Source organism: Chelonoidis abingdonii, chromosome 20 (assembly GCF_003597395.2).
Source record: "Chelonoidis abingdonii isolate Lonesome George chromosome 20, CheloAbing_2.0, whole genome shotgun sequence".
NCBI classification, from domain to species: domain Eukaryota; kingdom Metazoa; phylum Chordata; order Testudines; family Testudinidae; genus Chelonoidis; species Chelonoidis abingdonii.
Genome location: NC_133788.1, coordinates 16,838,151 through 16,853,937, shown reverse-complemented (window position 1 = coordinate 16,853,937; position 15,787 = coordinate 16,838,151). Strand labels below are relative to the sequence as shown.

General features: G+C 40.9%; 2 protein-coding genes across 2 annotated transcripts in view; one reads left to right on the top strand and one right to left on the bottom strand.

Moving 5' to 3' along the window:
• ACACA (acetyl-CoA carboxylase alpha) overlaps positions 1-1,655 on the bottom strand; it is a 190,277-nt gene extending 188,622 nt beyond the window's left edge. The window contains exon 1 of the mRNA XM_032779354.2: positions 1,541-1,655. The gene's annotated coding sequence lies outside the window, so the exon portion shown is untranslated. The remainder of the gene's footprint in view (positions 1-1,540) is intronic.
• A 7,620-nt stretch (positions 1,656-9,275) lies between these two features.
• Positions 9,276-15,787, top strand: C20H17orf78 (chromosome 20 C17orf78 homolog). The gene is made up of 5 exons (XM_032779355.2): positions 9,276-10,522; positions 12,136-12,408; positions 13,858-13,968; positions 14,493-14,622; positions 15,588-15,787. The coding sequence occupies exons 1-5, from the start codon at positions 10,366-10,368 to the stop codon at positions 15,703-15,705; spliced, it is 789 nt and encodes a 262-aa protein (XP_032635246.1). The 5' UTR covers positions 9,276-10,365; the 3' UTR covers positions 15,706-15,787.

Below are 15,787 nucleotides of genomic sequence, written 5' to 3'. Positions count from 1 at the left end.
ACATACTGGGGTTTCCACTACTGTCCCAGCTGTTTCCCCATCTCCAGATGTTTATTTAGAGTCCTCACATTTATTTACTTTAGATTAAAAGGGATTTTGATTATTATTGTATTCAAAGGAAGAGGCAGAAAAACAAACAATGGCAATAAAAGGTAACAATACCCAAAGAGCACATCCACAGTATCCTAGGGACCAGAGCTAACAATCTTCCCACATGGCCGGATTTTATTAACAATGACTTAAGACACACAAGCAATTAAAAAGATACCCTGCAGCTCCTTAAACAACAATCTCCCAGTCTCTCTTGAACATATTGGGAATGTCATGCTTGCAATGCAGCCCACAAGAAACAGGCCTGGGCTATTTACAGGCAATCTTCCCCTGCCCATCCCTTTTGCCTCACACTGAAACTTGAGCTGCAAGAAGCCCTACTCCTGTGCTATGTCCATTCAAACTCACTGCCACCAGGGACTTCCCCTTAGCACGTTGTGACCATATGTACAGAGCATGCTACAGGAAGAGGCAAGAGCAAGCAGAGGGAATCACAGCATCTCAATCCACTAGTCCTCCACATCCTGTGCGCATGAACAGCGCCCCCACAAAGCCTGGTAAGGCCATTACCAGGGCATTGGCAACACACACACATGCACCCTGCCATTTACCCTCACCTATCCTCTCTCAGGCATCCCCATCTGCCCCAATAAACCTCACCATCCACGCCCCACTCCTTACAACCTATCCACAGCTCATACTCCCCAGCCCTAACAACAGAGCTCATGAGAACATTATACCACCCCAATCACAATTACTTAGCCCACCAAGTAGCAAGGCTGAGGAGACCATTCACACTCACTTCTCCTTCTTCCAACCATCCCTAACAACTCACTCACCTACCCCCACACAATCACATTTAAATTACGCCCAATCCAGCAACAAAACTGGGGGAAATATTTTCATCTTCTCCCTTATTTCCAATCCTCTACCGTACTGAATATATTACTACCTTTTCAGACCTGGGCTTGGGCGGGGGGTCCCTGGGGTCCCTGCCAGGCTTGGGCGGGGGGTCCCTCCACTTCCCAGAACATTCGGGATCTTCACCACCCCAAGGGAATCCCCCCATTTCCTAGAGCACCGAGGAGCCTATCCAGCCCACAGAACCTCCCATTTCCTAAAACACTGGGAACCCGGGCCGGGCCTCAGCCCTCCCGGCCCCGCCCCCCCACTTCCCGGGGCTCCCCGCCGGGCCGGGGCTCAGCCCTCCCCCACTTCCCGGGGCACCGGGGATTCCCGCCAGGCCTGAGCCCCCATTCCAGAGGCACCGGGGACTCCCGCCAGGCCGGGTCTGAGCCCCCCCCGCTTCCCGGGGACTCCCGCCAGGCCTGAGCCCCCATTCCCTGGGCACCCACCCAGCCCGGGTCTGAGCCCCCCGCTTCTCAGGGCTCCCCGCCAGGCCGGGCCGCAGGAAGCGCTCCCCCCACGCACCGGCGAGCCCTGTCTGGGCGCAGAGCGGACCCACACCCCTCCCCCGAGGCGGGCTCACCTCAGGGTGCCAGCTGAGATGGGGCGATGCCCCTGGGCCCGCCTGCGCGGCGCTGGCTGCTGATGCCGCCGCTGAGGAGATGGCTGACCCACACGCTCCCATTCACTGTCCCGCCGGCTCCGCCCCCCCGCTCCGGCTCCGCCCCGCCCGCCCGCTGACAGCTCCCTTGCCCACTGAGGTGGCGTGACGGGCGAGGTAACCTCAGGTCATTCCCCTCTGACCCCGCCTCACTTCCCCCCTTCCCGAGAGGCGCTCTCCCTTTCCATTGGCGGCCGGCTCCCACTCCGGGTGGGTGTGACCAATGGCAGAGGCTGGGGGGCGTGGCCAATGAGGCGATGCCTATGGTCCGAGCAGCCCTGGCCGCTCTGCCACTGGCTCTGGCGGTAGAGGGAGGTGCCGGCTCGGTGTCCTCTGGTGACACCGACCCGTCGCCTCCGCTGTTCACCCCCTGGCTGCCGGATGGGGGCCCCAGCCTGTGCCCTCGGCAGGCTCCTGGGGGAACTGAACTCGAGCCGGGCGATCACCCCGTGGGCTGAGCCTAGCTGGGACTGCGGCTGAAAGCACAGGCGTTCGCAGCGGGAAGTGAGGCAACAAGGAGATCACCTCGAATAGACCGATACCAGGCCAATCGGAGGACGCTGCACTGGCCTAATTTTCGGGGGATGCTCCATCGGGGGTGCAATTTAAAAAAAAAAAGTAGGGACGATCCTGTAAAATTCAGGATGGGTACAGCACAGGGGCAACCAGGTGGGGCAGGCTGACTCAGTTGTTAATACCTAGGACAGGCCTATGCATTCTTATCCAAAAAGGGGGAGTTTGGGGCTAGTCAATATCCCCCACCTCCAACGGTTTTCTCTGTAAACGGGCAGCCCAGGACACTACCCAATCTCACGCAGGCAGTGCCATACACTCTGACATCCCCAAAAACTTTGCACATATCAACACCACCTCTGAAATATAACTGAAGGACATTTGGGGCATCTGAGGGAATTTGTTCCTTATGTCATTAACAAGCAATTATTTAACAGGATGGGAGGACAGGTGGGCAAATACAGGAGCAAAAATATTTGAGACTATTGCTGCGAATAAAATCTGCCATATCTGCACTCCCCTTTATTCTCTTACTCACAAACATTTGCCTGCGCAAGACTATAGGCAAGAATGTGTGCCAAAAGCATCACAAATAGTCTTGTGAGTACTTGTTGGTGCTTGCACAAGAATGACTCACATAGCAATTTTGATAAGCTCCTTTTTATTAAATGCACAATAGTTTAGACCGATTACAAATGTTTGTGGATTATTCATGAACAGGAAAAGGCATCATTCCTCTTAAAATTTAGATCAGTCGGAGGAAGAAATAATATAATCTGACTTGAGCGACCAATCCTATGTCTTGAATAGCCACAGTGACTCACAGCAACCAGTCTTCAAACAAACCAAGGACTTGAAGTCCAGACAAAATATTCAAACCAAAGGGAATAAAGCACAAATTCATACAAAAAACACATTCATGGTTCATTTATGAACAGGAAAAAAAGGGATCCTTCCCTGCTCTTCCTGAAAACAAAAATCTTCACATGAAACAGAAGTCTTTTAAAAATATAATTAAAAAAAAAACGCAATGTCATCCCCTGAACAGTTTCCCAAATTCAGATTTACACTCAAAGGAACATATTGTCACCACTCCCTAATAACAAGTATTATTAACAAAGTTACAGAGCCTCAAACAGGAATGTCCAAACTTTTGTTAGATGGTTGGCATTTGTATTCACACACTCCGTGTAATAACAGCTAAAGCACATCAAATCCATCCTCAACTCCTACACCAGCTTCTCATAGAATACCATGTCAAATTCAAGGTGTCAAGCATTATTTTCAAGGTTTTGCACCAAGGTTGCCTAAAAAATGGCCTAAAACTTCAGGATGTGGACTGTGGTTGACAATTCTACTCTTCCCCTGAAATGTACGCTGCCCTTTTAAAGCTTGTCTGTGTGGGAGACAGCTTTCTCATGGCTAGCTCAACTGTACAATGAACTCCCACAGGAACAAATGATTGTTACAAATGTCACCAACTTTTCCAAGTGCATGGTGCAGTTCTTCATGTGTAATATGAACAAAAAACACAGTGTACATATATATTTATTTAAAACCCACTCACCCGCACCGACAGGATGAGAAAGAGAATCAACCACATGTGACGAATATTCGTAATGTCACTTACCGTACCACTGGAAGGTGCTCAGATATCATGGTGATGAAGGCTGTATACGAACCTGAATAGAACAGAAGGTGCCCAATCCTGAAACTACATCTGCACAGGTGAAACCTTGTATACATATTGGAATTCTGTTCAAGTCATTGGAGTACTATGCAGATGCAGAGATCTCCCTGCACAGGTGCAGTTAGAGAACTGGCCCTCCACGACTAGTTCAAATAGATGTTTATAAAATATATTGAGTTTCTAACACCCTGAACACAGAAACTAGCAACAGAATTTAGATAGATAAAAAGGGGGATAGTTCGTTAACCACTGTATCTAAAAAGTGAATTGCTGAGGGACAAAGAACAAATTGGAGAATAGGCAAGGGTTAAAAGTAAAAAAAAAAAAAACATTTAAATTGTGCTTCATTGCACAATTACAGTCTGGCCTGCACGTTATCGATTTGAGTTCCCAGCCTGTAGACAAATCAATCGGACAACTCAAATATAGAGTTACTCAGAGGTATAAGAGTTTTCAGGGTTGTGGCCTTAGATCATTGCCCAAAATACTTCTATCTTATTTACTGTAACTTGGCTGTTCTGATTTCAAAAGTGTTGAACACCCATAACTCCTTTTGAAGACAGTGCGAGCTGTGGGTTCTCGGCACTTCTATATAAATAATATTTCCAGAGTTGTTTTATGTAGTCCCAGTTTGGGCTGTTGTCTACTCACTGCTCTCCAGACACTATCACATAACTTGAAAGATATTCCAAAATTACTGTCACAGCCACATAGCAACTGTGGAAAATGATCCATACTCATCTCTCTCAAACATCTCATTTTACTTTCAGACTGATAGCTGTATGGTTCTTCACTTTTATTATGCTATATTATATCAGCAATGTCAATTTATTAAACTGAAACTGACACTTTTTAAGTAGTAAGCCTGTGTAATTTAAAGCTTCTCATTCTCTTGAGCTCTTAGCTTGATCTGTTATTTTCAGTATTGGTCCCACTCCCAGAGGTTCAGATCTGGAAAATGCCTATCTGGAACTGGTCAAAACATTTGTTGTAAAAAAAACGTATCTGACAAATTGAGAAAAGTTAGTGTCTGACAGCTTAATCCTCTGAGATACTGAGCACTCCCAACTTACACTGAAGCAAGTAAAAGTTAAGTGCACTCAGCAGCCCATATGACTGTGTCCTAAATCACTATTTCTAATTACATACAAAACTTGAATGACTCAAGTTCTTTAGTCATGGAAGGGGGCCCAGGGAACTTAGACATAATAGAGAGAAAAGTTGTTAAATTGTTTAACAGACCAGGTTTATTTCCAAATTTGCCTAAATTAAAGAAAAAAATGAAAGATTACAACAGGTGGTTGGTAAATCTTTTCTGGTGTACTGAGCCCTTTGGTCATGCTAAAAACCTGTATTGTGTCTGCCCTGCCAATTTTATCCATTCAACCACTTAACACTATTTCAGTGTGATTGGAAGGGTGATTGCCACATATATTTAGACTCTGTGGCAACTCTAGAAAACAATGGAATGAAGATCATAGTAAAATGTAGGCTGGGAATGTATCACTGAGAAACAGTAATAACGTCAGCCTTGGCCAAGCTTCAGACTCAGCCAAGAAGCAGGATTTTATTATTATTATAACATTTAACATTGACCTAAGGCTTTTTTATCCACGGATCTCTTAGCACTTTTAATATCCCATTTTACAGATGGGGAAAAATGAGGCATATAAACATCAAGTGACTCACCCAAAATACTGTTGTTTAACTTTAAATACATTTATAAAATAAAACCCTGTGTTAAATATCTTGTCTCTTCTGCTGGTTCCACAGTGGCAAACTTCCCTTGTCTTCAGTGGAAGCACAAACTAGCAGAATATGGTGTAATGTTAAATACAATTTGGGAGAATTGTAGTAATTGATTTAGAAGGAATATACTATTGAAAGAAGGAACACGCTATCAATTGTTAATAGCCACTGTGATCCCAATTCTGCACCCATGAGAATGATGAGTTTTGCCACTTGATCGAGCTGGGAGCAGGACTGGGCCCTACATTTCCATTTGTTTCAGATTGGAGAGGTAAAGAAGAGCTGACAGTTATGAACCTATTAAAGATTCAAAATCTGGACAGTCATAACACATTTTATAATAGAGCCACAAAATATCAGTTAGGCCTCTGTAATACTATCAGGCCCAGGCATGAGGCACAAAGTTCTGGTACAAACTTCTCTGTAATTCACCAAGTTTTCTTACTGGAGGTTTTCATTTGCGACCATCTTTTAAACATGATTTCACCTTAACCATAACTAGGGATGCAAGTGACTTAAGAGTTTGTATCCATTTTTCTCTTTGATTCTCTGTTTATCACACTGAGAATTTTTTCATCACTCTTCAGGATAGAATTGTTCTGATTTGTCTTACAAACATATGCACTGTACTTACTATGCACATGGAAAAAGCAATCAATGCATTTTTAACTTAAAAAATGTGGAGCCTTAAAAGTGCAAGTAAAAACATTTTGAAAAGTAAACTGAAAGTTTTATTACCTACAATCATCTAAGTTCAGGGTTCCAAATCTCTCCCACAGCAGCTGACGACAACCACCTCAGTGGCAAAGGAGCACAAGAGATCAGAAGTGTTCTTGATGCCCTCAATTCTGGCAGAGAACACAGAATTCAGGTCCGGGAAGGTAAGTAAAAAAGGAAAGGGTTTTATATTATTTTGCTTTCAGACTATTTAGAAAGTTTTAATAGGTTTACAAAAATGTGTTGTGTAAATCTCAGAAATAAAACTTACATTGAGCTTATCTTTTTGTTTAGACAAACGTTATGCAGTAATATAATCATCAGATCATTCTGTTTAACTGAGTATTTGTCATTTTAAGCTTATTCATGTGTGTTTATTGTTTTTAAGTTCTTAAAGAGATTTCTGTTTATTTAAAGGCATTCTGGTTGTCTTTTAAAAATAGAACTAGTATATTTATGTCAATATTCTTTTGCTGGTTTGTGATGCAAACAGAAGTACTAATAAGAAAGTGAAACTGACCAGTAGTAATTCAGTAATACTTAGCCCACACAGGGCTCTTTTCATATAAACATCTCATTGTACAGTAGCATCACTAGCCACTGTGGCATAGGAAAAAGTAGAGTTCTGAAATGTTGAAAGGAAATGAGATTTTGAAAATACATTTTAAACAATCACTACTGAAGAGTTTACTAGTAACACAGGGAGCAATTTGGAACTTTCAATACAATTTTTATCTTGATACCATCCCATTAAAAACATGGCTAGTGTGAAACTGCAGCTATAAATGAAACTGGAGCACAGAGAAGTATCTGGCCCAAACTTTTTTAAAATTGTTCCTTCCTGACATACATCACAAATTTTGGAAACTTACTTCCTCATACCACTTTAAAACTCTCTTATGGGGATGATAGCCTCCTTTATAAAGCACTATGAGACCTGTGGCTGAACTATGCTCTATAGAAGCGAAGAATTCATTATTATTGTTGCTGCTGTACATGCAAGCTTTTCCCACTATCTTAACAAAAATAAAACCCGTCAGACCTTATCAATACTTACAACAAAGCTAGCTTGGGTATCTAGAACACAAGTCATTTGAAAAGCAAGGATTAATCTTAGATTCATTAAAATTATACTATCCTTCATTCTACGATCAAATTAAACAGTAGGTGGACATTTGAGCTTTGAAAAAGGAGAAATTTTAGCTGAAAAGGTTCTCTCAGTGCCACCTTGTGTCAGAAATAGTAAATTCCAGTTTCTAACACAAGCTGTGTTAGCACATCCAGGGTTATCTAGCTTACTGGTGAAAGTAGCAACCTAGCATTCTGATTAGACTGCCAGTTATTGCCAGATGGTCAACCTTCCATTGTAACCAAGACACTTTTTTTCCCATTTGGCTAAGAAAGTGAAACTTTCTCCTTCTGATGTAGGCTATATCATAGCAATTCATAGCTTTGCCATCTTCAGACTAGAGATTACTACACTGAACTTTGGCTAGGGTTCCTCCTCAAATCCATCCAGAAACTAAAGCTAGCGTAGAATGTGGAAGCCCACTTGTTAATCCTACTATGAGGATATTGCACTAATGTTTCATAATCTGCATTGGCTGTTTATGGATTTCTGGAGTTTATGGTATTGACCCAAAAAACCATAAATGACCTGCCTTCCTGAGATGCCTCTTTTCCCCCATGCGACACTTTCACATCGCAGATTCCTACACCACTTAGAACATAACCCTAAGATTATAAAAGAGAGGGGACTGTTGCAGGGCATTCTATAGAGGGCCCTTTTCTTGTGGAACGCATTCATTCTGCCCTTGATCCAAAATGGCCCACTCAGCTGACCTTCAGGGCACATTGTAACACTCATCCTTTTAAAAGACCTTTTGGGGAAAAGAAGTTTTATTGGCGGGAGGATGTGATATTTATTTTATTTTATCTAGGCCATATGGTGTATTTAGCTATTACTATTCTCAGAGAACCAGCAAAACAGAGTTTTGCTTACTCTGTTTTGAAGTTAATTGTCAGGGGGCAGAATGTGAGAGCCCACATTTCTTGTAGTTTCACAAATCTAAATAAAGACTCTACAGTTTATATTACTCAAAAGCTCATTTTTACACTTGTAAATATAGTTGTCCCAGTTTGGGGGCCCAATTTTAGTCAACAATGTCCATTGAATCCTGCAATACCTGCTGAGCCAATAAACTGCTTATCAACACTAGTCATCTTGTTTAATCTCCTAATTCTAGAAGGTTCTTGGATACTATTGTGATGAGCACAGTATAAGAACCTAAACAGAACAGAACAGAATCTAGCGTGTATCAGGCAAGTGAAAGACTTCCTCTCAGTCCACTCAGGCAGCTAAATTATCTTGTTTAGGGCAGTGAAATTCACCCAGGTGTGGTAAAAATTCTTATTTACCAGTTACGCCCATTCAAATGCTTAACATGGGACTTTTATCTTTATGTGGTATATTGGGCCTCATGCAAGCCCTGTGCACTGAGAGGAAATTATATCCATAGATAAAGTTTATTCAGGTCAAACAGTAAGCAAATCCTGCACCTCTATTAACTGGATCAGAGCAATTACCAATCTAGAAACGGATCAAACTGCAATGAATAAACAGCCTCTTTTTTAACTCTCCTTGTAAATAATCAATATTCAAACAGTGAGTTTTAAACAGGAATCAGTGCTGTTACAATACTAATTTGGGAGCTTTACCAACCAATGCAACCCTACAGGATTTATGAGTGAAAGCAAAAAGTGAAGACGATTTCATGATCATGAATATTGTATGCATGTCAGCATTATGGACACAATATTGGTGTTTAGTTTACTGTTTATATACTACAGCCTCAGCCCAAAAGGTAAGTGAACTGTTTTTAACTATTTGCAGGATTCTAACAGAACAAAATCAAAAAGTATACCAGGGACACAGACATGTGAGATATTTATAAACTATGTTTATTAGTTAATGTTTAGGTACTGCTCTGAAAATGTCACTTATTAAAAGCTTTTAAAAAATGAAGGAGAAAAAAATAAATCAGTAGAATTTGGATTGCCAGCCATACCACCTCCCATACTCAAGGCATCTCATAAATTTTCTAAAGACACTCACAAGTAGGCTGGCCACATAGGGAATATACAACAGCAGTTCTATCCTCAGCAGTATCATTATTTTGACCATTACACCCTCCATCCCCATCTTTTTAAGAGAGAGCATGCATTAGTTATCTCCTTATGCTTTCAAATAGTGCTGTAAGAGCTTTCAACTTCCCTCACTGAGTCACTAACAATAGGCGGAAGGGATATTTCTTGTTTAACATACCATTTCAAGGCTGACACCTCCACCTAAGGTATTTCAAAGCTGCCAGTCACCATGGTATCTCTGTGCCAATTAACTGATAACTATTTGTGTGAATAAAATTCTTCCTGGATACTTACTTACAGCTTCAGACTTATGCAAAAAGAACAAGCAATACCACCTCTACCCAATTTAAGCTAGAGCAGGAATTTGGCTGGGCAGAACTGAAATATAAATGTGGCAACACACCACTACTCTTTTAGAAAGGTTTCTGGGGTCACTAATGATATTTTATATTACTATTGATTTGCACTTCTAGCATGGTTCAGTTCCCTCAGATTTACAGTGATGGTAACTAAACTACAATACAAGCAATCTTAGGACCAAGTGTAGCAAATAACTCTCCTGACAGTATCAGTGTTCTCTCTTGGTTTTTAATTTTATTTACTCACAGTGGTGGGTAGTATTTTGGTTTCACACTTTTATGATCAATAACATTGTAAAATATTTTGGGAATGGTGTGCATATATTAAAGCTCAAACAAAACTCTTGGCTCGGAACACACACACACACAGCAAGTTTGGGGAAAGTTCAGCTCTGGATATACATTTTAACTCACTTCCACTTTAACGGCATGATGATCCAAAACCCCAGATCCACCACCCCTGCCCTGAAATTCACTGCAAGTTTAAGGCATAATCTAGACTTTATTAATCACAGTAACTCTAGTTGCTATTAAAGTTCCAGTGAAAAATAAAGAGGGGAGTTGCATTTAAAATGTTTAAAAATCCACAAAGAGGCAAGAAAAACTGTGCACATGATTACAATCTGTCATGTCCATTCCACTCAGACCTCAGAGATTATGACTGTCATGTGGAAAATTCTTCAGAAGTACTGTCTGAAAGCACAAGAAGCATGAGCATCTTACTGCAAGGTAGGGAAGCAAAGGAAGAGGGGAGGGAACTCCAGTTAGTCAGAAGAGCAAGGTAAGAGCAACAGGGGATTAATTTATTAGAAATATAGATACACAGTTTGTTATGATCGGGAGAATCACATGGTAAATTGCCTCCCTGGTGCGAAAACTGCAGATCTTGAGAGACATCTAGACAGATTTATGTGCAGTGCTGGAGACCAGCCAGTGGTCATGGTACATGTCGGTACCACTGGCATAGGGAAAGGTAGGAGGGAGGTGACAAACCTGGGGAACTGTCCCAGAGTGGGGTGTTAACAGAGGCTTTTGGAACAAACTGATAAATTAAATAGTAATAAGTCAGCAGAACCAGATGATATTCACCCAAGAGTTCTGAAGGAACTCAAATATGAAATTGCAGAATTACTAACGGTATGTAAACTATTGCTTAAATCAGCCTCTGTACCAGATGACCAGTGGATAGCTAATGTGACACCAATTTTTAAGAAAGATTCTGGAGCTGATCCTGGCAATTACAAGCCTGACTTCAATACCATGCAAATTGGTTGAAACTATAGTAAAGAACAGAATTATCAGACACATAGAAGAACACGGTATGTTGGGAAATAGTCAACACGTCTTTTGTAAAGGGAAATCATGCCTCCACAATCTATTAGAATTCTTTGAGGGGGCTCAACAAACATGCAGACAAGGGATATCCAGTGGATATAGTGTATTTGCACTTCCAGAAAGCGTTTGACAAGGTCTCCCACCAAAAGCTCTTAAGCAAAGCAAGCAATCATGGGATAAAAGGGAAGGTCCTCACATGGATCAGTAATTTGTTAAAAGATAGGAAACAAAAGGTAGGAATAAACCATTTTCACAGTGGAGAGAAATAAATGGGAGAGTCCCCTAAGGATTGTACTGGGATCTGGAAAAAGTAATAAATAGTGAGTTGGCAAAGTTCGCAGATGATACAAAATTACTCAAGATAGTTAAGTCCAAACCTGACTGTGAAGAGATACAAAAGGATCTCACAAAACGAGGTGACTGGGCAACATAATGGCAGATGAAATTCAATGCTGATAAGTGCAAAGTAATGTACTTTGGAAAACATAATCCCAACTACCCATATAAAATGATGGGGTCTAAATAAGCTGTTACCACTTAAGAGAGAGATCTTGCAGTCATTGTGAACAGTTGTCTGAAAACATCCGCTCAATGTACAGCAGCAGTCAAAAAAGCGAACAGAATGTTATAAACCATTAGGAAAGGGATAGATAAGACAGAAAATGTCATGCCACCAGACAAATTCATGGTACACTCGTATCTTAAATACTGCATGCAGTCATGGGCAGCACAGTTGTCACAAAAATATAACTACAATGTTAGATTGGATATGAAATGGGCAATTACATTAAATAAGCATTTTTGTGGCGCTTTAAAAGAATAAAAGTTAGGTTGTAAAAAGAACTCCGGGGAATTATTTACATACATGAACTAAAAATCTGGTAATTTTTTTCCTCACTGTGATATTAACAGTTATGTGTCTCTGTGCTTGTGTGGTACCACAATGTTCATGACTAATCTTGATGGCCTGAATCTTGTACAAGGACTTTTTCCTTTCCTGTCTCCAGAGTCTGAAAAGGCAGTGGCAAAAGGGGAGCTAAGCAGAAACCATACAGTCACCACTTTGCAATGCTCTGGTCTGCACAGCTCCATACAAGTAAATCTCCTTTACTCAGAGAGGATGTACAGTGTTTTCACAAACAAGACAAACGTTAAATACACCCTCCAAAGCCTGAAAGTCATCACTGATCCAGATGAGAGTGTTTCTACTGCCCACAGGTGTCTCTTATTAACAGATCATAAACAAAGTTTTCAGACTGAATTTAATCTTACAGGCAAAGGTAAAAACAAAAATCTTTCTTCGTTATAGCATATTTCTATTAGGTATGTCCACAAACACTGATACCTTGCCAGCAACAAGAGAGTGTTTATGAAAGCAAAATACTGATATTGATATATTTGTAAAAAAATACTGCAGTATTATAAAGTAATGATCCAAACACTGAGTAATAGTATTGTAAGACATAGTTTGGTGGACAATTACTGCAGGGAGTTTTCTTTATTTTCCAATACATATAGATATTTATATAGATAAGATACGGAGATGGGAAACCACATAACTGTGCAATACTGAACATTCAGGAAAGAAATATTCCTCCTGGATTTCAGCAGCAGTCAACATAAGACCTGATTACCGTGACCATAACCATGTATAACTATGATTATTATTCATCGTACAATACTACAGCTCTTTTGGGAAAATGGAAAGAAAATCGAAAGTACAATATTCAGCACAGAAGAGTGAATTGCAGACTGTTTGGTTTTCCCCTTTGTTCCAGGGATCTTCCAGTAGATTTTAGAAAGCTCATTCTGTAACAAACCACATACACAAAATGAGTTGGTTTTCTTTGTAAAGGTTCCAGGTACACTAATTCCTACAGAATTTGGGAATTCTGTTGTAATGCAGTAGTCCACAGTTAAACATGACAGTGTCATGTTTTAACTGTGACCCCAAATTGCAATACAGCCTTGCAAAAGCCCACGTGTGTAGCATAATTCGGCAACTCATCTAAAACACAGTAAACACTCAACCACACTGCAAAATCTGTGTTCTAACCATGTCAGCACTTTATCGTGCTGTAACAAGGTCCCTCAAGATGGGTGGAATTACAGTGTCCACAGGACCAAAGGGTCAACCATATTGAGACTGACGACATTCCTTACATTGTGCCCCCAGTTTCGCTAAAAGCTAAGGCTTTGCTTCACACTGCTGACCCAGCCTTGAATAACAATTTAAACTCTGTTGTGGATCAAAAGGCTTCTAAAGTTTTGGTCAATCAACAAGCATGGGGCCCAAAGATATTAGAATATCCATGCTCCAGCCTACGTCCCTCCCTTTAACATTGTTATAAACTCAATTCAGACACTAATTCAGTTGTACGGAGCAACTTTCATACACTGTGTATCCCAAAAGTGTTTTACAAAGCAATAAGTAAGATAAGGTTATTGCAGGGACTCTACAGTAATAGTTTACAAACAGTCTTGGAGTTCAGAATAGAAATTCTCAAATGAAGGAACATTGGCAAAGACATCTCACTATATCATCATGTCTAACATGATAACATTGCAAGTTACTAGTACTCTGTTGCAAATTGCCTAATAGTTTACTAATTGTTGGCAACTAAGACAGTGCTTAGTTTACTCTAGTCTTGAGTTGCTTTTGTTCCCTAACTGGTTTATATGAATAAAAAACACTTTCACTGGTTTTAAACATCTCATTCTTTTCACAGTGTTTCTAGTGGGGCTATCAAATTGCATTATTAATGCAAAGCTGTCTGAGCCTGAAATTTTTGCAGAGCAACTGCACGCCACAGAGGTACACCAACAGAACAGCAGCTCAGGTAGTAGTAAAAAGTTTTCTCTGCATAGTCAGCACTGAGATGCTCAGCAACCAAGAGCAGCAGCATATGTAAGGATGAGAGAAGGAAGATGGTTTTTAGATCCCCACCACCACCACCAATCTTACAACTTTTCACAAAGACTAACAGTGGTATCTGAAAAATATTGGGCCAGGAGGTTTTCTGAAATTCACGACTCCTCTTTGTTCTGTAAACTTGCATATTTGTATAGCTGAGCAAAATTTGGGCACTAACTCTCTCATGGAAAATTATGTTCTTGCTCCTATCTCCCAACCAAGCATGAACCAGACAGAGTTCTAAAAGGTTTAATAGAGGCTTTCTAGATTGATATATTCACAGAGCCTTGTGGACATCCTTAAGCGTTAATGAAATGTTCTCTCAGGTTTAGCTGTATTGCGTTTCCATCCTAAAGATAAAGGAATCTTCAGACTACCAATGGGGAACATGCTGTCTTCTGTATTCATCTACTTCAGAGAGGATGATTTTTTTCTCCTTTCTAATCACAGGCATGGGTGAAGACAGGCTGCTCAGACTAACACGAAGACAAAGCATCTATGTCAAAGCAGTAATCATATGTGTCCTGCTACCCTGTGCATTAGCCTTCATTGTGTTTGTTATATTTGAAGTTCCCTTCCCAGTAAGTTTGCTGAGCACAATAGCTCCTTATGACAATTTGCAAAGGGTATTTTTATCAACAGCTAAATATGATTTAAGTTTGTTCCATTATTATAATAAAACATGCCGGGTTCTGAGTTTAAGAAACCCCAAGGACAGTGATCCAAAGGTAAATTCTGTGAGATCATGCCTTTAAAATATTTGCTAACCTTTGTGATGCACTGGGGTAACCACTTTTCTAGAGGGACGTCTTATGACCTGAAGTGCCATAATTCAAACTCTGCCAAAACAAGCAATTCCTCACACTTAATATGAATATCTGCAATGACATGTTTTGCGTGTTGCTACTAGGGTATACAATCCCCCAGTGCACACCTGCAACCTTGGGATTTTATATCAGATGGAATCATAGATACCCTGTCTTTCAAGGCTTTATTTTGGATCATGGGAAACTTAGGTTTGATTCTTGGTCCCAATCACTTGCTCTCCAAGCCAGCACACACATGAACAGTGCTGGGGGGGGGGGGGGCGTTGCATTTAGATCAAAATGGGGAGGAAAGAGTCTTGCAGTCTTCTAAAGTAACACTGATCAAAAGCAACCCTCTTGACTTCAGTAGTCATCAAGCATTTTCTAAAGGCAGAAGAGGGGAGAACAGAAAAGACTTTCAAGAAAACGCAGGTTACCATGGACTCTTTGTAGGCCCTTGATTTCATTATTCAAAGACCTCCCAAGAGGACATATACCATGCTGGAGGTGTTTGGAGTAGAACACACTGGAAGCTGAGATGGTCAATGTGAATTTTTTAAAAAAAATTTTTTAAGCCACATTGTTTCTTCCTCTCACACTCTGAAGTGCATACTTCAGTCAAAATTAAGTTTAGTCTCCCTAGAAATGAATAATCATCATTTTACTAGCTTCAAATTCTTGGTATTTTGGACTGGGAGAATCTTCCTACCAACTTTCTAATGGCTTCTCCTTCTTTTCTGAGCATCCATGCCCTGGCTGGAGCCAGCAATGCAACTGCATTCAGAAATGTAAAAGACAAGGAGAAGAACACACAGAAAACCCAAATTCTGTATCATCCGAAGGATCTGTCATGGTAGGTCACAAAAAGGGAACCACACGGTTTTTTAAATATAGTTCAGTAACAATTATATCATTTAACAATACAGATCTCCCTCAATA